The sequence below is a fragment of the Sebastes fasciatus genome, chromosome 7 (genome assembly GCF_043250625.1).
Source record: "Sebastes fasciatus isolate fSebFas1 chromosome 7, fSebFas1.pri, whole genome shotgun sequence".
NCBI lineage: Eukaryota > Metazoa > Chordata > Actinopteri > Perciformes > Sebastidae > Sebastes > Sebastes fasciatus.
In genome coordinates, this window is record NC_133801.1 from 838,652 (window position 1) to 864,056 (window position 25,405).

A 25,405-nucleotide genomic window follows, 5' to 3' on the forward strand; every position below is an offset into this window, starting at 1 on the left:
CTTTACCGTGTTTCTTTACCGCACTTCTTTACCGCGTTTCTTTACCGTGTTTCTTTACCGCGTTCTGCTGCTCTTCTTTACTGCGTTTCTTTACCGCGCTTCTTTACCACGTTCTGCTGCTCTTCTTTACTGCGTTTCTTTACCGCGCTTCTTTACCGCGTTCTGCTGCTCTTCTTTACTGCGTTTCTTTACCGCGCTTCTTTACCGCGTTCTGCCGCTCTTCTTTACTGCGTTTCTTTACCGCGTTTCTTTACCGCGTTCTGCTGCTCTTCTTTACTGCGTTTCTTTACCGCGCTTCTTTACCGCGTTCTGCTGCTCTTCTTTACTGCGTTTCTTTACCGTGTTTCTTTACCGCACTTCTTTACCGCGTTTCTTTACTGTGTTTCTTTACCGCGTTCTGCTGCTCTTCTTTACTGCGTTTCTTTACCGTGTTTCTTTACCGCACTTCTTTACCGCGTTTCTTTACTGTGTTTCTTTACCGCGTTCTGCTGCTCTTCTTTACTGCGTTTCTTTACCGTGTTTCTTTACCGCACTTCTTTACCGCGTTTCTTTACTGTGTTTCTTTACCGCGTTCTGCTGCTCTTCTTTACTGCGTTTCTTTACCGTGTTTCTTTACCGCACTTCTTTACCGCGTTTCTTTACCGTGTTTCTTTACCGCATTCTGCTGCTCTTCTTTACTGCGTTTCTTTACCGTGTTTCTTTACCGCACTTCTTTACCGCGTTTCTTTACCGTGTTTCTTTACCGCGTTCTGCTGCTCTTCTTTACTGCGCTTCTTTACCGCGCTTCTTTAGCGCGCTTCTTTCCTGCGTTTCTGCTGTGATGTATACAGTACATATATACAGTATATATATATATATATATATATACATTATAAACAAACCGGCATTTAAAGGGTTAAAACTCAGAAAATGAATGAATATTTGGTCGTTGTGATCTGAGGACTGATGTTGAGATTTAACTCGGTGAACGTGGAAAATAATATTAATATCTGAGTGTTTCTGCAACGACGGTCACTTTGAACTCTCCCAGATGAAAGAATGAATGAACCATCAGAGTATTAATATATATAAACAGGTACACAAGAGTACATCTAGTGGTTCACATTTTAATCTGTAACAAGTTTAGTTTCTATGTTTTTTTATCATTAAATGTCCTATAATCATTTTATACGTTTTGATTTTTACATTTCTATATTATTTTTAAGACATTTAAATTTCATCTACTAAAAATGAATTCAACAATTGAATTAGCTCATTTATGTCAACATTGATGAAGAAAACCCAGAAAACGCTCCTTATGTTTTATTAACTCACATTATGTGTCATGTCCAGATGTGTAATAATGTTGTGTTTATGTTTATTGCACTGATAATTAAACATAAATCCATAATTGCTGGGACGTTAAACTGCCCGTAGTTGCAGAAACACCGACTGTAGATAGGTTCATGTTTTTTGACGCAGACTTTTTTTGTCCTCTGAGGACGTCGGAGCGGCGTCCTTAAAGCGAGGCCGAAGGGTTAAAGGTGTGATGACCTTGATGAAGGTCGACGTGAAGGCTGGTTCAATGTTTCCGTGTTTTGGTTGCAGGTTTCCCTTCGTTCAGTTCTACAGTTATAAAGCTTCATGTGAAGGTGAACGGCTGTCCCTCGTTGTCCCTCGTTGTCCCTCGTCGTCCCCACTGACGTTATAAAATACAAAAAAAGGCACCAAGCAGGAAATTTCCGTTTCGTCCAATCAACAACGAGCTAAAAACAAACAAACCCACAAACGTTCCCTCTGATGGCTCCCAGATCAGTCCGGCTTTTACGGCGTGGCGTGTTGCCGTGACAACGTGACCTCTCAGAAGTCACTCCAGAGGACGGCCCGCCTGCTCCTGTCCACGCTGACGACGTACTGACCGGACAGAGACCAGGAGACGGCGCTGATGGACGAGCTGGAGACAGAGAGGAGAGGGTTCATTAAAGGGACGGTACAACATTGCTGTAGGCGGCGTCCCTCAGGGGGGGCGGCGTCCCTCAGGGGGGGCGGCGGCGGCGTCCCTCAGGGAGGCGGTGTCCCTCAGGGAGGCGGTGTCCCTCAGGGAGGCGGTGTTCCTCAGGGAGGCGGTGTCCCTCAGGGAGGCGGTGTTCCTCAGGGAGGCGGCCTGGGTCCTCTATTTTTTATATTAAACTAGTAAGGGGGGGGAATTCACCTACATATCGTGATTTTGTTTTACGGTTTTGAGTCTATGTGGAGGTAGAAGGAAGTTACCGTTTTTATTGAGTTAGTCTGAGTAACGTGACGTCATATCCGTTCTGTCAAACCAAAACAAACCTCAGAGAGTGTAAAACGTTGGAGGGTCGTCGTGGATACGACCTGCACCCCCCCATGTTAAATCCAGGAGAAGCAGAGCATGGAGGTCGTTAAAGGAGCTGAACGGACGAGGCATGTGGTTGATACATTTCATAAATCTTGTTTGTCTTTAATAACTGGAATCCCCCAGGGCCACGTCCCGGGGCCTTTAATCTTTCCATTTAAACTTATAGACACTCCAACATGTACACATTCAATACATATTAAATACAATACTACATTAGTAAAACATTTACTAAATCATCTCTGTACTTGAATAACATGAGGAGTTCCTCAGGGAAGCGTCCTGGAGCCTCGGATGTTTCTATTAAACCTGATCTGTGTTCTGATCAGCTGATGGATGATCAATGATCTGGGTTTTGACCAGCTGATGGATGATCAATGATCTGGGTTCTGATCAGCTGATGGATGATCAATGATCTGTGTTCTGATCAGCTGATGGATGATCAATGATCTGGGTTCTGATCAGCTGATGGATGATCAATGATCTGGGTTCTGTTACCTGTGTTTGTCAGGTAGGCGGGTCTCCAGGTTGCCGGTGGAGACGTTCCAGATGTAAACGGCGCCATCAGCTGATCCGGCCGCGAGGAAGCAGCCGTCTGGACTGAAGAGAGAGAGAGAGAGAGAGAGAGAACAAGGACTCAGCGTTAATGTGGAGTCCTGATATTGTTTCAGGAGAACTGAGAACTTGTAGAATAAAGATAAAGTTTAACCATCGAAGAGTTCACGTTGTTTCAGTGTGATTTAGTCGTTGAGACGTTCACACTGTAAAAAACGAACTCGTTTTACTGTTTTGTTAGTTTCATCCTGTAATGAGGAGGAGCGATCAGCTGCTCCTGCTGGGTTCTGTGTGGAACCTCAGAGAGAACCTCAGAGGGAACCTCAGAAAGAACCTCAGAGAGAACATCACAGAGAAACCAGCAGCAGGGAACCTCAGAGAGAACCTCAGAAAGAACCTCAGAGAGAACATCACAGAGAAACCAGCAGCAGGGAACCTCAGAGAGAACCTCAGAAAGAACCTCAGAGAGAACCTCAGAGAGAACCTCAGAGAGAACATCACAGAGAAACCAGCAGCAGGGAACCTCAGAGAGAACCTCAGAAAGAACCTCAGAGAGAACATCACAGAGAACCCAGCAGCAGGGAACCTCAGAGAGAACCTCAGAGAGAACCTCAGAGAGAACCTCAGAGAGAACCTCAGGGAGAACCAAGCAGGGAACCTCAGAGAGAACCTCAGAGAGAACATCACAGAGAACCCAGCAGCAGGGAACCTCAGAGAGAACCTCAGAAAGAACCTCAGAGAGAACCTCAGAGAGAACCTCAGAGGGAACCTCAGAGAGAACATCAGAGAGAACCCAGCAGGGAACCTCAGAGAGAACCTCAGAGGGAACCTCAGAGAGAACATCAGAGAGAACCAAGCAGAGAACCTCAGAGAGAACCTCAGAGAGAACCAGGCAGGGAACCTCAGAGAGAACCTCAGGGAGAACCAAGCAGGGAACCTCAGAGAGAACCTCAGAGAGAACATCAGAGAGAACCCAGCAGCAGGGAACCTCAGAGAGAACCTCAGAGGGAACATCAGAGAGAACCCAGCAGGGAACCTCAGAGAGAACCTCAGGGAGAACCAAGCAGGGAACCTCAGAGAGAACCTCAGAGAGAACCTCAGAGAGAAACCAGCAGGGAACCTCAGAGAGAACCTCAGAGAAAACCCAGCAGGGAACCTCAGAGAGAACCTCAGGGAGAACCAAGCAGGGAACCTCAGAGAGAACCTCAGAGAGAACCTCAGAGAGAAACCAGCAGGGAACCTCAGAGAGAACCTCAGAGGGAACATCAGAGAGAACCTCAGGGAGAACCAAGCAGGGAACCTCAGAGAGAACCTCAGAGAGAACCTCAGAGAGAAACCAGCAAGGAACCTCAGAGAAAACCCAGCAGGGAACCTCAGAGAGAACCCAGCAGGGAACCCCGTTAACATGTTCAGAGGGTCTCTGTCGCTGACTCAGAGCATCCTGGTCCTGCTGCTGTTGTCATGGAAACTGCAGGAAATGAACCAGCAGCTTCTCATCTCTCAGTTATTCTGGTGGAACGTTTGATCACAAACATGAAGACTGATAATAAATACAGGACGCAATAACAATAACAATAACAATAATAATAATAACAATAATAACAATAATAATAACAATAATAACAATAATAATAACGATAATAATAATAATGATAGAAATAATAATAATAATAACAATAATAATAATAATAATAACGATAATAATAATAATGATAGAAATAATAATAATAATAACAATGGTAATGATAGAAATAATAATAATAACAATAGTAATAATAATATTATTATTATTATTATTATTATTATTACTAAAAAATAATAATAATAATAGTAATAATAGTAATGATAGAAATAATAATAATAACGATAGTAATAATAATAATAATAGTAATAATAATAACGATAGTAATAATAATAATAACAATAATAATAATAGTAATAATAATAATAGTAATAATAGTAATAATAGTATAATAAATATCACCACTCTATCATTACTCAGGCAGCAGATGATCAGCTTCCTGTCAGCTGGTTCCCTGCTGGATGCAGAATGTGTTTTAATAAACCAGGAGCTAAACGATGAATTTAAGATTTGATTTGATGTTTTTATGTCTGAATCGATGATTGCAGCTTTTCAGCATCAGGACTCTTCATCACATTCTTCCTCTGAACATCAGGACAAACTGATGAACGCTGCTCAGTTTTCTTCTTTGCATGTTTCTCCCTTTAAAGGTCCCATATTGTAAAAAGTGAGATGTTCATGTCTTTTACATGATAAAGCAGCTTTAAGTGTTATATCAGTAAGCTCAAGGATCTGGGCCTGAACACACCACTGTGTGACTGGATCCTGGACTTTCTGACGGGACGCCCCCAGGTGGTGAGAATCAACAACCTCACCTCGACTTCACTGACTCTAAGCACAGGAGCGCCTCAGGGCTGTGTTCTCAGCCCCCTCCTGTACTCCCTCTACACCCACGACTGTGTGGCAACAAGAGCTTCAAACACCATCGTGAAGTTTGCGGACGACACAGCAGTTGTGGGGTTGATCTCCCATGGCGACGAGATGGCTTACAGGGAGGAGGTGACCACCCTGGAACAGTGGTGTCAGAACAACCACCTCTCCCTGAACATCTCAAAGACCAAGGAGGTCATCGTGGATTACAGGAGGGGGGGTTGCACTCACCCCCCAGTCACCATCAACGGCACAGCGGTGGAGAGGGTGGACACCTTTAAATACCTGGGTGTCAACATCCATAAGGACTTGACATGGGCCACCCACACCACCGCTGTAGTCAGGAAGACCCAGCAGAGACTGTACGCTCTGAGGCGACTCAAGACTTTCAGACTGAAACCGCAAATCCTCAGGGACTTCTACCGGGGCACCATAGAGAGCCTCCTGACAGGCTGCTTCACCACCTGGTTCGGCAGCTGCACCAACGTGGACCGTAAGGCGCTGGAAAGGGTGGTGCGCTCGGCCCAACACATCACCGGGTGCGAGCTGCCCAGCCTGCAGGAGCTTTACACCCAGCGGTGCCTCAGGAAGTCCCTGAGGGTCATTAAGGACACGACACACCCCCACATCAGCCTGTTCTCCCTCCTGCCCTCTGGTAGAAGATACAGGACCCCCAGGACTCTCACCAGCAGACTGAGGAACAGTTTTTTCCCCCAGGCCATCAGACTTTTAAATCGATAATTAATTTGACACATTCTTACACAAAAAAATTTCTTATACTGTTAATACATATGTTCTTAATATGCCCTTGTATAAAGTATTTCCTTTTATAATTGTAATGTAAATGTAATATAATTTATTATTTAATGGAGCTTCCTAGCGAAAAGTATTTCACACGTTTGTACCTGTACAACCGGCGTGACAATAAACATCTTGAATCTTGAATCTTGAATCTTGAATATAAATACGATACCATACAACTATTGTCAATTTGCACTGAAATTCATTTTGCATCTCTAGGCAGCTCAGTTTGAGAGAAAGTACACATCCAACAGACATCCTGTTACCATAGAGACAGACAGACATCCTGTTACCATAGAGACAGACAGACATCCTGTTACCATAGAGACAGACAGACATCCTGTTACCATAGAGACAGACAGACATCCTGTTACCATAGAGACAGACAGACGTCCTGTTACCATAGAGACAGACAGACGTCCTGTTACCATAGAGACAGACAGACGTCCTGTTACCATAGAGACAGACAGACGTCCTGTTACCATAGAGACAGACAGACATCCTGTTACCATAGAGACAGACAGACATCCTGTTACCATAGAGACAGACAGACATCCTGTTACCATAGAGACAGACAGACATCCTGTTACCATAGAGACAGACAGACATCCTGTTACCATAGAGACAGACAGACGTCCTGTTACCATAGAGACAGACAGACGTCCTGTTACCATAGAGACAGACAGACGTCCTGTTACCATAGAGACAGACAGACGTCCTGTTACCATAGAGACAGACAGACGTCCTGTTACCATAGAGACAGACAGACGTCCTGTTACCATAGAGACAGACAGACATCCTGTTACCATAGAGACAGACAGACGTCCTGTTACCATAGAGACAGACAGACGTCCTGTTACCATAGAGACAGACAGACGTCCTGTTACCATAGAGACAGACAGACGTCCTGTTACCATAGAGACAGACAGACATCCTGTTACCATAGAGACAGACAGACGTCCTGTTACCATAGAGACAGACAGACGTCCTGTTACCATAGAGACAGACAGACGTCCTGTTACCATAGAGACAGACAGACGTCCTGTTACCATAGAGACAGACAGACATCCTGTTACCATAGAGACAGACAGACAAGTAAGACTCATCAGACAAAAAACAAAACACATCACATTATTCAGACATAACCCATTAAAACATGATCATCTGTCCTCTGGATGGACATGTCTTTAGCAAGATGGACTGATGGACAGAAGTGTTCTTTAGCCTGATGGGGTTAAATGGAGGGACTCTGAATGTTGATATTCCCCATTTCAAACCAGTAAGGGATCAGAAGAGATTTACTCCGGGACATATTCTACAGATAGAGACATGGAAAGTGTATTAATGTTGCTGCTGGGTCAGACCGGGGTTACCTGACCCGGGTCAGACCGGGGTTACCTGACCCAGGTCAGGTAACCCCGGGTCAGGTAACCTGGGTCAGGTAACCCCGGGTCAGGTAACCCCGGTCTGCCCCGGGTCAGATAACCCCGGTCTGACCCGGGTCAGATAACCCCGGTCTGCCCCGGGTCAGATAACCCCGGTCTGCCCCGGGTCAGGTAACCTGGGTCAGGTAACCCCGGGTCAGGTAACCCCGGTCTGCCCCGGGTCAGATAACCCCGGTCTGACCCGGGTCAGATAACCCCGGTCTGCCCCGGGTCAGATAACCCCGGTCTGACCCGGGTCAGATAACCCCGGTCTGACCCGGGTCAGATAACCCCGGTCTGACCCGGGTCAGATAACCCCGGTCTGACCCGGGTCATCGGTGTGAAAGAGTGTAATAACTGACCTGATCACAGCCTTGCTGCTGTCACTGCCACATTTGAAGCCTTCAGCTCTGAAACACACAGACAGACATCACCGTGGGACATCTGTCTCTACCTGAAGACTGTGGGACGTCTGTCTCTACCTGAAGAGGACGTCTGTCTCTACCTGAAGAGGACGTCTGTCTCTACCTGAAGAGGACGTCTGTCTCTACCTGAAGACTGTGGGACGTCTGTCTCTACCTGAAGAGGACGTCTGTCTCTACCTGAAAACTGTGGGACGTCTGTCCCTACCTGAAGAGGACTCCTGTCTCTACCTGAAGACTGCGGGACGTCTGTCTCTACCTGAAGAGGACGTCTGTCTCTACCTGAAAACTGTGGGACGTCTGTCTCTACCTGAAGAGGACTCCTGTCTCTACCTGAAGACTGCGGGATGTCTGTCTCTACCTGAAGAGGACTCCTGTCTCTACCTGAAGACTGCGGGATGTCTGTCTCTACCTGAAGAGGACTCCTGTCTCTACCTGAAGACTGTGGGACGTCTGTCTCTACTTGAAGAGGACTCCTGTCTCTACCTGAGGAGGACGTCTGTCTCTACCTGAAGAGGACTCCTGTCTCTACCTGAAGACTGTGGGACGTCTGTCTCTACCTGAAGAGGATATTCTGTCTCTACCTAAGGAGGACGTCTGTCTCTACCTGAAGAGGACTCCTGTCTCTACCTGAAGACTGTGGGACGTCTGTCTCTACTTGAAGAGGACGTCTGTCTCTACCTGAAGAGGACGTCTGTCTCTACCTGAAAACTGTGGGACGTCTGTCCCTACCTGAAGAGGACTCCTGTCTCTACCTGAAGACTGCGGGATGTCTGTCTCTACCTGAAGAGGACTCCTGTCTCTACCTGAAGACTGCGGATGTCTGTCTCTACCTGAAGAGGACTCCTGTCTCTACCTGAAGACTGCGGATGTCTGTCTCTACCTGAAGAGGACTCCTGTCTCTACCTGAAGACTGCGGGATGTCTGTCTCTACCTGAAGAGGACTCCTGTCTCTACCTGAAGACTGTGGGACGTCTGTCTCTACTTGAAGAGGACTCCTGTCTCTACCTGAAGACTGCGGGATGTCTGTCTCTACCTGAAGAGGACTCCTGTCTCTACCTGAAGACTGTGGGACGTCTGTCTCTACCTGAGGAGGATATTCTGTCTCTACCTAAGGAGGACGTCTGTCTCTACCTGAAGAGGACTCCTGTCTCTACCTGAAGACTGTGGGACGTCTGTCTCTACTTGAAGAGGACTCCTGTCTCTACCTGAAGACTGTGGGACGTCTGTCTCTACCTGAGGAGGATATTCTGTCTCTACCTAAGGAGGACGTCTGTCTCTACCTGAAGAGGACTCCTGTCTCTACCTGAAGACTGTGGGACGTCTGTCTCTACTTGAAGAGGACGTCTGTCTCTACCTGAAGAGGACTCCTGTCTCTACCTGAAGACTGTGGGACGTCTGTCTCTACTAGAAGAGGACGTCTGTCTCTACCTGAAGAGGACGTCTGTCTCTACCTGAAAACTGTGGGACGTCTGTCTCTACCTGAGGAGGACGTCTGTCTCTACCTGAAGAGGACGTCTGTCTCTACCTGAAGACTGTGGGACGTCTGTCTCTACCTGAAGAGGACGTCTGTCTCTACCTGAAGAGGACGTCTGTCTCTACCTGAAGACTGTGGGACGTCTGTCTCTACCTGAGGAGGACGTCTGTCTCTACCTGAAGAGGACTCCTGTCTCTACCTGTGGGACGTCTGTCTCTACCTGAAGAGGACTCCTGTCTCTACCTGTGGGACGTCTGTCTCTACCTGAAGACTGTGGGACGTCTGTCTCTACCTGAGGAGGACGTCTGTCTCTACCTGAAGAGGACTCCTGTCTCTACCTGTGGAACGTCTGTCTCTACCTGAAGACTGTGGGACGTCTGTCTCTACCTGTTGGACGTCTGTCTCTACCTGAAGACTGTGGGACCTCTGTCTCTACCTGAAGACTGTGGGACGTCTGTCTCTACCTGTGGGACATCTGTCCCTACCTGAAGCAGACGCGCTCGTTGCTCCGCCTCCTCAGGTCCACCAGCTGGAGGCAGTCGTCACGGCAACAGCTGAGCAGCTGACGGTGGTCGGAGCTGATGTCCAGCGAGGTGACCTTCCCCTGAGCGGGGAGCTCCTGGACGCAGCTGACCGTCCTGAGGGACAAACCATCAGTTTTAAAATAATACTTTATTTGATTTCATTCCAAATCTGCAAAAATATTTTACAGTATAAAAATAATATAAAAATAAATGATAAATTATACAATAAAATAAACTGTAAGGAAGGGATAAACTAAAGAATAAAAAGAATAAAATAAAAAATACCCTTATGATGAACTAGAAGGACTCAGAGAGCTCAGACCTCCGTCATGTAGCGGAAAATAATGTTTTAATTTGAATGTAATTTAATTTAATTTATTTATTATCATTATTTATTACTTATTAATATTATTATTATTTAGACTCTGTATGAAAATTAGATTATTTAAATAACAAATTAATTAAATAGAAAATCTGACCAATCAGGAGCAGGGAGAGGAGATGCTGGTGTGTGAATGGAGGAGGGGGAGGGGGTCCTGTGAGCTGAGCTGTTGCTAGGTAACAGAGGGAGAGGGGGAATCACCGTGGCGACGGTGAGAGTTTAAATCAGAGCGGAGATTCTACTGTCCACACCGAGTGAAGTGGTGAATGAGTGAGGTGGTGAATGAGTGAAGTGGTGACTCAGTGAAGTGGTGAATGAGTGTGGTGGTGAATGAGTGAGGTGGTGAATGAGTGAAGTGGTGAATGAGTGTGGTGGTGAATGAGTGTGGTGGTGAATGAGTGTGGTGGTGAATGAGTGAGGTGGTGAATGAGCGAAGTGGTGAATGAGTGAAGTGGTGACTCAGTGAAGTGGTGAATGAGTGAGGTGGTGAATGAGTGAGGTGGTGAATGAGTGAAGTGGTGAATGAGTGTGGTGGTGAATGAGTGAGGTGGTGAATGAGCGAAGTGGTGACTCAGTGAAGTGGTGAATGAGTGAGGTGGTGAATGAGTGAAGTGGTGAATGAGTGAAGTGGTGAATGAGCGAAGTGGTGAATGAGTGTGGTGGTGAATGAGTGAGGTGGTGAATGAGCGAAGTGGTGAATGAGTGAAGTGGTGACTCAGTGAAGTGGTGAATGAGTGAGGTGGTGAATGAGTGAGGTGGTGAATGAGTGAGGTGGTGAATGAGTGAAGTGGTGAATGAGTGTGGTGGTGAATGAGTGAGGTGGTGAATGAGCGAAGTGGTGACTCAGTGAAGTGGTGAATGAGTGAGGTGGTGAATGAGTGAAGTGGTGAATGAGTGAAGTGGTGAATGAGTGAGGTGGTGAATGAGCAAAGTGGTGAATGAGTGAAGTGGTGACTCAGTGAAGTGGTGAATGAGTGAGGTGGTGAATGAGTGAAGTGGTGAATGAGTGAAGTGGTGAATGAGTGTGGTGGTGAATGAGTGAGGTGGTGAATGAGCGAAGTGGTGAATGAGTGAAGTGGTGACTCAGTGAAGTGGTGAATGAGTGAGGTGGTGAATGAGTGAAGTGGTGAACGAGTGAAGTGGTGAATGAGCGAAGTGGTGAATGAGTGTGGTGGTGAATGAGTGAGGTGGTGAATGAGCGAAGTGGTGACTCAGTGAAGTGGTGAATGAGTGAGGTGGTGAATGAGTGAAGTGGTGAATGAGTGAAGTGGTGAATGAGTGAAGTGGTGAATGAGTGTGGTGGTGAATGAGTGAGGTAGTGAATGAGCGAAGTGGTGAATGAGTGAAGTGGTGACTCAGTGAAGTGGTGAATGAGTGAGGTGGTGAATGAGTGAAGTGGTGAACGAGTGAAGTGGTGAATGAGCGAGGTGGTGAATGAGTGTGGTGGTGAATGAGTGAGGTGGTGAATGAGAGAAGTGGTGAATGAGTGAAGTGGTGACTCAGTGAAGTGGTGAATGAGTGAGGTGGTGAATGAGTGAGGTGGTGAATGAGTGAAGTGGTGAATGAGTGAGGTGGTGAATGAGTGAAGTGGTGAATGAGTGAGGTGGTGAATGAGTGAAGTGGTGACTCAGTGAAGTGGTGAATGAGTGAGTTGGTGAACGAGTGAAGTGGTGAATGAGCGAAGTGGTGACTCAGTGAAGTGGTGAATGAGTGAGGTGGTGAATGAGTGAAGTGGTGAATGAGTGAAGTGGTGAATGAGTGTGGTGGTGAATGAGTGAGGTGGTGAATGAGTGAAGTGGTGAATGAGTGAGGTGGTGAATGAGTGAAGTGATGAATGATTGAGGTGGTGAATGAGTGAAGTGGTGAATGAGTGAAGTGGTGAAGTGGCGAATGAGTGAAGTGGTGAATGAGTGAGGTGGTGAATGAATGAATTGGTGAATGAGTGAAGTGGTGAATGAGTGAAGTGGTCACCTGGTGTCCCAGACTCTGATCTTGGAGTCGTAGTGTCCGCTGATGATCCAGTTCTCAGAACAGACCAGGTCACTGCAGTATGACGCCACTTCAACTACCTGCACACCTGCAGACACAAGTCCACCTTAATCAGTCCTTAATATTGATCAGGTATTGATCAGTAATTGATCATTGGTCAGGTATTGATCAGTTATTGATCAGTGATCAGGTATTGATCAGTAATTGATCAGTGGTCAGGTATTGATCAGTTATTGATCATTGATCAGGTATTGATCAGTTATTGATTAGTGATCAGGTATTGATCAGTAATTGATCATTGGTCAGGTATTGATCAGTGGTCAGGTATTGATCAGTAATTGATCATTGGTCAGGTATTGATCAGTGGTCAGGTATTGATCAGTTATTGATTAGTGATCAGATATTGATCAGGTATTGATCAGTGGTCAGGTATTGATCAGTAATTGATCAGTGGTCAGGTATTGATCAGTGGTCAGGTATTGATCAGTTATTGATCATTGATCAGGTATTGATCAGTTATTGATTAGTGATCAGGTATTGATCAGTGGTCAGGTATTGATTAGTTATTGATCAGTGGTCAGTTATTGAACAGTAATTGATCAGTGGTCAGGTATTGATCATTGGTCAAGTATTGATCAGTGGTCAGGTATTGATCAGTTTTTGATCAGTGATCAGGTATTGATCAGTGGTCAGGTATTGATTAGTTATTGATCAGTGGTCAGGTATTGATCATTGGTCAAGTATTGATCAGTGGTCAGGTATTGATCAGTTTTTGATCAGTGATCAGGTATTGATCAGACTCACAGGCGGCTCTCTGCAGGTCCCACAGTCTGATGGTTCTGTCTGCGCTTCCTGTCACCACCTGATGAAGACAACCGCTGAACCTCGCTGCTGTTACCTTCCTGCTGTGACCTGTTAGAGTCAACTGAGACAGGTGAGACAGACAGATGAGACAGAGACTGAATGAAACACCAAGAAGACAAGCAGACATGCTGAAGTTGTTGACTGATGTCTGATGTTCAGACTAAATGTACGAGAGTTTCCGTGTTTGTCGTGGTTACCTTGGGAACGGAGTCATCCAGCCGCCACAACAAGGCCGACTTATCGTAGGACGCTGCGAGGATCCTCAAACCCTGAAAACACGTCCACAGACATCAGACTGTAAAACAGTTCACACCGAACACAAAGACATTCTTTTACATATCGTACAAAGTCAATGCACGGACGCAAATCTACGCCGGGCGACGCAACGCGGATGATGCAAACACGTGGAATTGGTGTGACGCCGTGTTGAGAAAGCCGATCAGCGCTGAGATTCTCCTGACGTTGAATCAGAAATGTAGAAAAAATGATTTTATCTATGGACCAAAATGAAAAATGCCGTAAAGAAGCAGAGTCGGTATCGACTCGCCAGGCGATACTCACCGTGGGGTCGAACTCGATGCAGGTGATCCCCTCTGTGCTGCCGTCCAGAGACGCTCTGTGAGTCAGCGAGCCTGGTGACATCATCAGTGAGGTCACAACACCTCATCACAAACATGATCATAATAATACTAATAATACTAATACTACTACTACTACTACTAATAATAATAATAATAAATAACAATAATAATAATCATAAATAATAATAATAATAAATAATCATAATCATAATCATAATAATTAATAATTATAATCATAATAATATTAAATAATAATAATCATAATAATCATCATAATAATAACGTACCTGCTCTGACCTCCCACAGTTTGATGACAGTGTCGGTTCCTCCGGTGGCCAGCAGCTGAGAGCTGGAGCTGAACCTCACAGCGTTGATGCCTTGCTCATGGGCCTCCTGGCAGACAGAGAGACAGCTTCCTGTTTACATCCTCGCTGAGCATCACTGAATCCACCAACACTGATATCTCCTCACTCATAACTCATGATGTATATTACATTATTAATCGGGCTGTCCATATTAATCACCATTAATCACAAATTAAACACTCATGTTTAATCAGTTCTAAATGAACCGTAAAGGAGATCAGTATGTAAATGTATGTATATATTTATTATTGTAAATCATTTAATATTACATCTTTTGTCTCGTAACTCTTTCTCGTTATATATTAAAATATTCCAACAGATATTTTGTTCATCTATTTTTTAAATGTTACGTCTTTTATTCTTTGAAATATTACAACCATGTGATGTAACGTTATCACTTATATGAATATTAAAATGTTCCTCCTTATATTACTTTATCTTGAAATTCTTTTTTTCTCAAGTTTTTTCATGTAATAATGACTTTTACTTCAAATATATATATACAGTATATCTTTTATATATAATGCGACTTTTACTGTGAATCAGTTCGTGTTGAGTCCAGAGGAGGGAGACAGAGGACCATGTCTTCGTCTCCATGAGGACAGTGTGTTACTCACCAGGACGTGGAGAGCTCTAGCGGGGACTCTGGCAGACAGACAGACTCCTACAGGACCCAGATCCTCCTCCAGACTGCAGACGGAGTGGCCACGCCTCTTCCTGCTGACATCACAGGACTCATTTACATACAATAAACATGAATCATGAATAAGTAATGAGGCGGGGGGGCAGGAGGAGAGGACTCACTCAAAGAGCTCTCTGATGGAGGACAGGATCCTCGGAGACGTAGCCGACGCTGATCTGAGACAAACACACACAGACACTTATTCATTTACTGACTGAGCATCTACCGACAACATTCATATCAGTTCATATCAACGTTCATATCAGTTCATATCAACATTCAACATTCATATCAGTTCATATCAACATTCATATCAGTTCATATCAACATTCATATCAGTTCATATCAACATTCATATCAGTTCATATCAACATTCATATCAGTTCATATCAACATTCAACATTCATATCAGTTCATATCAACATTCATATCAGTTCATATCAACATTCATATCAGTTCATATCAACATTCATATCAGTTCATATCAACATTCAACATTCATATCAGTTCATATCAACATTCATATCAGTTCATATCAACGTTCATATCAGTTCATATCAACATTCATATCAGTTCATATCAATATTCATATCAGTTCATATCAACATTCATATCAGTTCATATCAACGTTCATATCAGTTCATATCAACATTCATATCAGTTCATATCAACGTTCATATCAGTTCATATCAACATTCATATCAGTTCATATCAACGTTCATATCAGTTCATATCAACGTTCATATCAGTTCATATCAACATTCAACATTCATATCAGTTCATATCAACATTCATATCAGTTCATATCAACGTTCATATCAGTTCATATCAACATTCATATCAGTTCATATCAATATTCATATCAGTTCATATCAACATTCATATCAGTTCATATCAACGTTCATATCAGTTCATATCAACATTCATATCAGTTCATATCAACATTCATATCAGTTCATATCAACGTTCATATCAGTTCATATCAACATTCATATCAGTTCATATCAACGTTCATATCAGTTCATATCAACATTCATATCAGTTCATATCAACGTTCATATCAGTTCATATCAACGTTCATATCAGTTCATATCAGTTCATATCAACATTCATATCAGTTCATATCAGTTCATATCAACATTCATATCAGTTCATATCAACATTCAACATTCATATCAGTTCATATCAACGTTCATATCAGTTCATATCAACGTTCATATCAGTTCATATCAACATTCATATCAGTTCATATCAACATTCAACATTCATATCAGTTCATATCAACATTCATATCAGTTCATATCAACATTCATATCAGTTCATATCAACATTCATATCAGTTCATATCAACGTTCATATCAGTTCATATCAACATTCATATCAGTTCATATCAACATTCATATCAGTTCATATCAGTTCATATCAACATTCATATCAGTTCATATCAACATTCAACATTCATATCAGTTCATATCAACGTTCATATCAGTTCATATCAACGTTCATATCAGTTCATATCAACATTCATATCAGTTCATATCAACGTTCATATCAGTTCATATCAACATTCATATCAGTTCATATCAACATTCAACGTTCATATCAGTTCATATCAACGTTCATATCAGTTCATATCAATATTCAACGTTCATATCAGTTCATATCAGTTCATATCAGTTCATATCAACATTCATATCAGTTCATATCAACATTCATATCAGTTCATATCAACATTCATATCAGTTCATATCAACATTCATATCAGTTCATATCAACGTTCATATCAGTTCATATCAACATTCAACGTTCATATCAGTTCATATCAACGTTCATATCAACATTCAACGTTCATATCAGTTCATATCAACATTCAACGTTCATATCAGTTCATATCAGTTCATATCAACGTTCATATCAGTTCATATCAGTTCATATCAACGTTCATATCAGTTCATATCAACATTCAACGTTCATATCAGTTCATATCAACGTTCATATCAGTTCATATCAGTTCATATCAACGTTCATATCAGTTCATATCAACATTCAACGTTCATATCAGTTCATATCAACGTTCATATCAACATTCAACGTTCATATCAGTTCATATCAACATTCAACGTTCATATCAGTTCATATCAGTTCATATCAACGTTCATATCAGTTCATATCAACGTTCATATCAGTTCATATCAACATTCAACATTCATATCAGTTCATATCAGTTCATATCAACGTTCATATCAGTTCATATCAGTTCATATCAACGTTCATATCAGTTCATATCAACATTCAACGTTCATATCAGTTCATATCAACATTCATATCAGTTCATATCAACATTCATATCAGTTCATATCAACATTCATATCAGTTCATATCAACGTTCATATCAGTTCATATCAACATTCATATCAGTTCATATCAACATTCAACGTTCATATCAGTTCATATCAGTTCATATCAGTTCATATCAGTTCATATCAACATTCATATCAGTTCATATCAACGTTCATATCAGTTCATATCAACGTTCATATCAGTTCATATCAACATTCATATCAGTTCATATCAACATTCAACGTTCATATCAGTTCATATCAACATTCAACGTTCATATCAGTTCATATCAGTTCATATCAACATTCATATCAGTTCATATCAACATTCATATCAGTTCATATCAACGTTCATATCAGTTCATATCAACATTCATATCAGTTCATATCAGTTCATATCAACGTTCATATCAGTTCATATCAGTTCATATCAACATTCATATCAGTTCATATCAACATTCATATCAGTTCATATCAGTTCATATCAACGTTCATATCAGTTCATATCAACATTCATATCAGTTCATATCAATATTCATATCAGTTCATATCAACATTCATATCAGTTCATATCAACGTTCATATCAGTTCATATCAACGTTCATATCAGTTCATATCAACATTCAACATTCATATCAGTTCATATCAGTTCATATCAACGTTCATATCAACATTCATATCAGAGGAAGGTTTAAAGTGAGCTAGCTAGCTGGTCCACAGCAGCTAGCGGCTCACGTTAGCTGCTGTTAGCATCATGCTAAACTATTAGCATCATTTCTCTCCGTCTCTGAAACGCTTCTCTGATATTGTAGCTCTAGAGCTCCAATCACAGTTACTCATCTCTAATGTCTGAGATCTGGATTCAGACAACAACACAGAGGACATTTAGATGTGGAGCTTTAGCCCACTGCTAGCGTTAGCCTCCAGCTAATGTTAGCCCACTGCTAGCGTTAGCCTCCAGCTAATGTTAGCCCACTGCTAGCGTTAGCCTCCAGCTAATGTTAGCCCACTGCTAGCGTTAGCCTCCAGCTAATGTTAGCCCACTGCTAGCGTTAGCCTCCAGCTAATGTTAGCCCACTGCTAGCGTTAGCCTCCAGCTAATGTTAGCTCACTGCTAGCGTTAGCCTCCAGCTAATGTTAGCCCACTGCTAGTGTTAGCCTCCAGCCAATGTTAGCCCACTGCTAGCGTTAGCCTCCAGCTAATGTTAGCTCACTGCTAGCGTTAGCCTCCAGCTAATGTTAGCCCACTGCTAGCTTTAGCCTCCAGCCAATGTTAGCCCACTGCTAGCGTTAGCCTCCAGCTAATGTTAGCCCACTGCTAGCTTTAGCCTCCAGCCAATGTTAACCCACTGCTAGCGTTAGCCTCCAGCTAATGTTAGCCCACTGCTAGCGTTAGCCTCCAGCTAATGTTAGCCCACTGCTAGCGTTAGCCTCCAGCTAATGTTAGCCCACTGCTAGCGTTAGCCTCCAGCTAATGTTAGCCCACTGCTAGCGTTAGCCTCCAGCTAATGTTAGCCCACTGCTAGCGTTAGCCTCCAGCTAATGTTAGCTCACTGCTAGCGTTAGCCTCCAGCTAATGTTAGCCCACTGCTAGCGTTAGCCTCCAGCCAATGTTAGCCCACTGCTAGCGTTAGCCTCCAGCTAATGTTAGCTCACTGCTAGCGTTAGCCTCCAGCTAATGTTAGCCCACTGCTAGCTTTAGCCTCCAGCCAATGTTAGCCCACTGCTAGCGTTAGCCTCCAGCTAATGTTAGCCCACTGCTAGCTTTAGCCTCCAGCCAATGTTAACCCACTGCTAGCGTTAGCCTCCAGCTAACATCGTGACCTCATCATGACCTCATCATCTGATTAATAACTTAAGGTAGTTCAGGTGAGATGAACCTGAACAGTCTGGTGTGGCATCTCTCGGTGGACTCGGGTTGGTTCTCCGTCTTTGGAGACGTGGATCTGGAGGTCGGAGCGCTCGAACAACTGGAACACAAAATCATCATCATCATCAACGTCATCGTCATCATCGTCGTCATCACACACACACTCTGACTTTTTAAAATATATATATATATCTATATATATAGCTACATACAGAGGTGGATCTTACCTGTCCACGGTGACCTTTGACCTCACAGCAGTCTGCAGCTCCTTCTGCAGGTTAGCTTCTCGAGCTCTGATGAAAACAGACAGGAGTGGTGAGTTCAGGTGTGTTCAGGTGAGTTCAGGTGTGTTCAGTGAACAGGTGTGTTCAGGTGAGTTCAGCTGAGTTCAGGTGTGTTCAGTGAACAGGTGAGTTCAGGTGTGATCAGGTGTGTTCAGGTGTGATCAGGTGTGTTCAGGTGAGTTCAGGTGTGTTCAGTGAACAGGTGAGTTCAGGTGTGAACAGGTGAGTTCAGGTGTGTTCATGTGAGTTCAGGTGCATTCAGGTGTGATGAACAGGTGCGTTCAGGTGTGAACAGGGGAGTTCAGATGAGTTCAGGGGAGTTCAGGTGTGTTCAGGTGTGAACAGGTGAGTTCAGTTGTGAACAGGTGTGAAAAGGGTAAGTTCAAGTGTGAACAAGTGTGTTCAGGTGAGTACAGGTGCGTTCATGTGATTTCAGGTGAGTTCAGGTGTGATGAACAGGTGTGTTCAGGTGAGTTCAGGTGAAATCGGGTGTGTTCAGGAGTGTTCAGGTGTGTTCAGGAGTGTTCAGGTGAGTTCAGGTGTGATGAACACGTGCGTTCAGGTGTGTTCAGGTGTGAACAGGTGAGTTCAGGTGAGTTAAGGAGTGTTCAGGTGTGTTCAGGTGAGTTAAGGTGAGTTCAGTTGTGTGAGGTTGTGTTCAGGTGTGTTCAGGTGTGATGAACAGGTGTGTTGAGGCACGTTCAGGTACCTGGACTTGCGTTCATTGCGGCTGTTCATGCGGGCGGCGGCCTGCTGTTTCAGGTGGATCATGTCCTCCAGCAGGTGTCCCCCTCTGACCTTCTCCTCCCGGAGTCTTGACTCCGCCCCTCTCTGACGCTCCAGCAGGGCGTCGTACTCCGTCTTCAACGCCCCGTTCTCCTCCTGAACCTGCTCCACCCGCTGCTGCAGCGCCCGGTGAGCATCAAACGCACCCGCCAGCCGCCGCTCCCCCTCCAACAGCCTGAGACGGGGGGTAGGAAGATTTCAGAAAAAAAGGTTCAGGTGTGATCAGATGTGTTCAGGTGTGTTCAGGTGTGTTCAGGTGAGTTCAGGTGTGATCAGGTGTGTTCAGGTGTGATCAGGTGTGTTCAGGTGTGATCAGGTGAGTTCAGGTGAGTTCAGGTGTGAGTTCAGGTGTGAACAGGTGTGATCAGGTGTGTTCAAGTGTGATCAGGTGTGTTCAGGTGTGATCAGGTGTGATCAGGTGTGTTCAGGTGTGCTGCTCACCTGTCATGTTGCTCCTCCAGATCACCTTCTTTGGTTTTAATCTGCTGCTGCAGCTCCACCACCTGATAGGCCAGCTGAGACACAAGCAGGAACCACAGAAGAGTGAGCCACGCCATACACACTACAGGTTACACGCCACACGTTACACGTTACACACCACATGTTACACACCACACGCTACACGTTACACACCACACGTTACACACCACACGCCACACGTTACATGTAACAAACCACACGTTACACACCACACGTTACACATTACACGTTACACACCACACGCCACACGTTACATGTAACAAACCACACGTTACACACCACACGCCACACGTTACATGTAACAAACCACACGTTACACACCACACGTTACACATTACACGTTACACACCACACGCCACACGTTACATGTAACAAACCACACGTTACTCACCACGTTACACGCTACACGTTACACACCACACGTTACACACATGTTACACGCTACACGTTACACATTACACGTTACACACCACACGTTACATGTAACAAACCACACGTTACTCACCACGTTACACACTACACGTTACACACCACACGTTACACACCACATGTTACACGCTACACGTTACACACCACACGTTACACATTACACGTTACACACCACACGCCACACGTTACATGTAACAAACCACACGTTACTCACCACGTTACACGCTACACGTTACACACCACACGTTACACACCACATGTTACACGCTACACGTTACACACCACACGTTACACACCACATGTTACACGCTACACGTTACACACCACACGTTACACATTACACGTTACACACCACACGTTACTCACCACGTTACACGCTACACGTTACACACCACACGTTACACACCACATGTTACACACCACACATTACACGTTACACACCACACGTTACTCACCACGTTACACGCTACACGTTACACACCACACGTTACACACCACATGTTACACACCACACGTTACACGTTACACACCACACGTTACACACCACATGTTACACACCACACGTTACACGTTACACACCACACGTTACACATTACACGTTACACACCACACGCCACACGTTACATGTAACAAACCACACGTTACTCACCACGTTACACGCTACACGTTACACACCACACGTTACACACCACATGTTACACGCTACACGTTACACACCACACGTTACACACCACATGTTACACGCTACACGTTACACACCACACGTTACACATTACACGTTACACACCACACGTTACTCACCACGTTACACGCTACACGTTACACACCACACGTTACACACCACATGTTACACACCACACATTACACGTTACACACCACACGTTACTCACCACGTTACACGCTACACGTTACACACCACACGTTACACACCACATGTTACACACCACACGTTACACGTTACACACCACACGTTACACACCACATGTTACACACCACACGTTACACGTTACACACCACACGTTACATGTAACACACCACATGTTACACACCACACGTTACACACCACGCCACACGTTACACGCTACACGCCACATGTTACACGCCACACACCACACATTACACGTTACACGCCACACGTTACACACCACATGTTACACGTTACACGCCACATGTTACACACCACATGTTACACGTTACACGCCACACGTTACACACCACATGTTACACGTTACACGCCACATGTTACACGCCACGTTACACGTTACACACCACATATTACACGTTACACACCACGTTACACACCACATATTACACGTTACACGCCACATGTTACACGCATGTGTATAATCATTTTTATTCTAAACAGCTGAGAGATGTACTGTAGTACATTTTTGAGTCTGAAATAATATTAGATTATTAATAATAGATAGTAGGTGTAGGGACCTGCCATTTCTGGTGGCAGACACAGTGAGCTGTCTTCTCAGAATCCTGGAGGTATGCTCTCATTGGCCGTGGACCAAGCTCAGTCCTCATTGGCCACTCTAACATTCACACAGAACAAAACCAGAGGAATTTCTTTGTTCCCTCTCTTTCTACTCGCTCATCTCTCCTGACCGGCTTGAGGTGAGCGGCTCTCAAGTCCAGAACTTGCAAAGCAGTTCTGCTTCTGATCTATGGTCTGTCCTTCTTGAGCACATGTGCTCAGAAGAACAAAGAGGTCACGTGATGACATGCTGGCGGCCATCTTTAATTCCGCCATCTTTGTAGTTTTACAGTGCTCGCCATTTTGTTTGTAGGCCATACAGACATTTTGAGACAAGAACCCATCTTGTTTCCCCCCACCCTCTCTCTCTCTCTCTCACACACACACACACACACACACGCACACACTGTGTTTGGTTTGTTTTAGTTTAGTTATTTAGTTAGATTAATATTGTGTTTTGAACCTTTATTATCTTGTAAATAAATGTTTGTGGAATATACATGCTGGTCTCTTTAATGTTGCACAAGAGTGAATAATGCCAACCTCTGCTATGTCAAGAACTCCGATATCCTTCAACCTTTACTTTCTATTTTGGTTATAGTTATTAATTGAATTATTAATCAATGTTCCAAACTGATAGTTTAGCCTATATAATGAGACTATATTAACGTTTTGGTCATTGGTCCCTGATTCCAGGGTGGTGCCCCGTTTATTATTGATGTTTATTGATAATCTTTATTAATATTAATAATTCTATTATTATTTATTAATTATTTTGCTAATAACCAAAACCTACTAAGTAGAACCCCTACAAAGGTTTAATAATTTTATATAATTATTATAATTATATTATATAATAATTATATACTATGATTATTATATAATTATAGTATATGATAATATAATAAAAACATTATATTATATAATTATTATATAATATAATATAATAGATAATAGTTTACGGCCGAGTCAAAGATGCAGGTTCTGCAGCCTCTAGTCAGAATATTCAACTTATTTTCTTTAAATATTCCAAATTTTTCTCAGAATATTCTGACTTTTTTCTTGAAAAATATATATAAATATTATATATAAATATTAATTATATAAATATTAATTAAAAAAAACTTGAACTTAATTACTTTTTTTCTTTCAAAATATTCCTCTTCCTGATGACATCATCATCCCTCCACAATAAAGGTCCATTAATCCATTTCAACATCAGAGGAAACGGAATCTTTAAGTTTCCTTCAGTATCGGTCACAATATTCACACTTTAGTTCTCAAAATATACTCCAGTTTTTATATTCAGATACTGTCTTTTATCTCGTAATATTCTAACTATTTTCTGAAAATATTCAGACTTTTGCTTTTTCCAAAAAGTTTTTCTCGTAATATTCTGAACTAAACTTAATTTTTTTTACATAACTTTGAAAAAGTTAGGACTTTTTTTCTCTCAAAATATATATATATATTTTTTAATATTTTGACTTTTTGTCAAAATATCTCAACTTTTTTCTCTCCTAATATTCTAAACTAAACTTAATAAACTTAACTTTGAAAAAAAACTTAATGCCTTTTTTCCTCTCAAAATATTAAATTTTCTTAATTAAATATTGTGGCTTTTCTCTCCAGATTTAATATTGAGATATTCTGTATTTTATCTTGTAATATTTTAACTATTTTCTCAAAATATTGAGACTTTTTTTTCTCGTAATATTCTGAATTAAACTTAATGACTATTTTTCTCTTAAAATATTCAGACTTTTTTGAATCCTCATGTTTCATCAGTTTCCTTCAGTCTCACAGACGGGACTCGATCACAGATCAGTGTCACAGTGATCAGTGATAGTGGTCTGTACGGGGACACAGAGACGGGACTCGATCACAGATCAGATCAGTCAGCTCTCCAAATACACGATATAGAAAGATTGTAGCGAACTAACATCTACATTTTAAAACAGAGTTTAACTAACACCTCCGTCTCCAGGAGTCCTGACTGCAGGAACGTTTTGGTTTGAGTGTTTCACCAGATAAGACACCAGATAAGACACCGGGGACGACGTCTCTGAACCAAACTCCATTTAAAAAAACGTGTGTTTTCTCGTCTCCGCGGCGTCCAGATGTTGGTCGGCAGCTGTGTGTCGGTCGTACCTCTCCGGTAGTCTTCTTCAGCTGGTTGTTGTGGTGAAGCAGAGAGGAGAGAGAGCAGCTGCTGTCAGAGGAGGGACGCCTGGGTGGACAGAACAAACACACCCTCAGCATCAGCATCAGCATCATCTTCATCATCATCATCATCATCATCAGGTGTGAGTTACCTGACGGAGCAGCTCAGGAGTCCTTTAGTCAGACTGGTTTTGTCCAGCAGCCGAGTGTCTGAGAACACAGAGGAGGGAATCAGTGCAGCCGACCGACCAGACTCCATTTAAAATCGGACCAATTTAACATTCAACAGCCTTATTGCTTCAAAATGTACAAATATTTGAGGACGATGATATAAATGTTCAACGACATGAACAAAAAGGATTTTATCAGCTTGTAAAAAAAGTGTCTTTTTTGTGTTTTGACTTCCTTCACATATCTGCTTTCTTTACGTTCCACCTGCACTCTTTAATAAAATAAAATATATATAAACGTAATCTAATTTTAATCGTTTGTTCCATCCGTGAGCAGCAGAGTGATGATCTGTCACAGATGAGTCACTGCGTAGAGGAAGTGGAACAACTTCCTGTCTCTGAATGTCAACAAAATAAAAGGAACTGGTTTACGGTGACAGATGGAACTGTTGATCGTCAGTCAGGTTCAGCTGTAGATAACCATCTGTGGATGGAATGAGTCAACCAGACTCCATCAACATATCTCA

The 25,405-nt window shown here is 43.1% G+C and overlaps 1 protein-coding gene across 2 annotated transcripts in view; it reads right to left on the bottom strand.

The window, feature by feature from the left end:
* Positions 1 to 820: 820 nt before the first annotated feature.
* Positions 821 to 25,405, bottom strand: part of atg16l2 (ATG16 autophagy related 16-like 2 (S. cerevisiae)) — a 106,998-nt gene continuing 82,413 nt past the window's right edge. Inside the window, exons 2-18 of one of the 2 annotated variants that reach the window (XM_074640884.1) lie at positions 24,861 to 24,918; positions 24,697 to 24,775; positions 20,595 to 20,668; positions 20,077 to 20,328; positions 19,311 to 19,376; positions 19,094 to 19,183; positions 14,997 to 15,050; positions 14,810 to 14,912; positions 14,115 to 14,220; positions 13,808 to 13,878; positions 13,444 to 13,515; positions 13,187 to 13,307; positions 12,365 to 12,470; positions 9,973 to 10,125; positions 7,951 to 7,998; positions 2,855 to 2,956; positions 821 to 1,933 (exon numbers count right to left, since the gene is read on the bottom strand). In XM_074640884.1, the coding sequence (XP_074496985.1) occupies positions 1,840 to 1,933; positions 2,855 to 2,956; positions 7,951 to 7,998; positions 9,973 to 10,125; positions 12,365 to 12,470; positions 13,187 to 13,307; positions 13,444 to 13,515; positions 13,808 to 13,878; positions 14,115 to 14,220; positions 14,810 to 14,912; positions 14,997 to 15,050; positions 19,094 to 19,183; positions 19,311 to 19,376; positions 20,077 to 20,328; positions 20,595 to 20,668; positions 24,697 to 24,775; positions 24,861 to 24,918 (1,649 nt within the window). In that variant the 3' untranslated portion in view covers positions 821 to 1,839. The remainder of the gene's footprint in view (positions 1,934 to 2,854; positions 2,957 to 7,950; positions 7,999 to 9,972; positions 10,126 to 12,364; positions 12,471 to 13,186; positions 13,308 to 13,443; positions 13,516 to 13,807; positions 13,879 to 14,114; positions 14,221 to 14,809; positions 14,913 to 14,996; positions 15,051 to 19,093; positions 19,184 to 19,310; positions 19,377 to 20,076; positions 20,329 to 20,594; positions 20,669 to 24,696; positions 24,776 to 24,860; positions 24,919 to 25,405) is intronic. The other variant, XM_074640885.1, reaches the window with a different exon arrangement.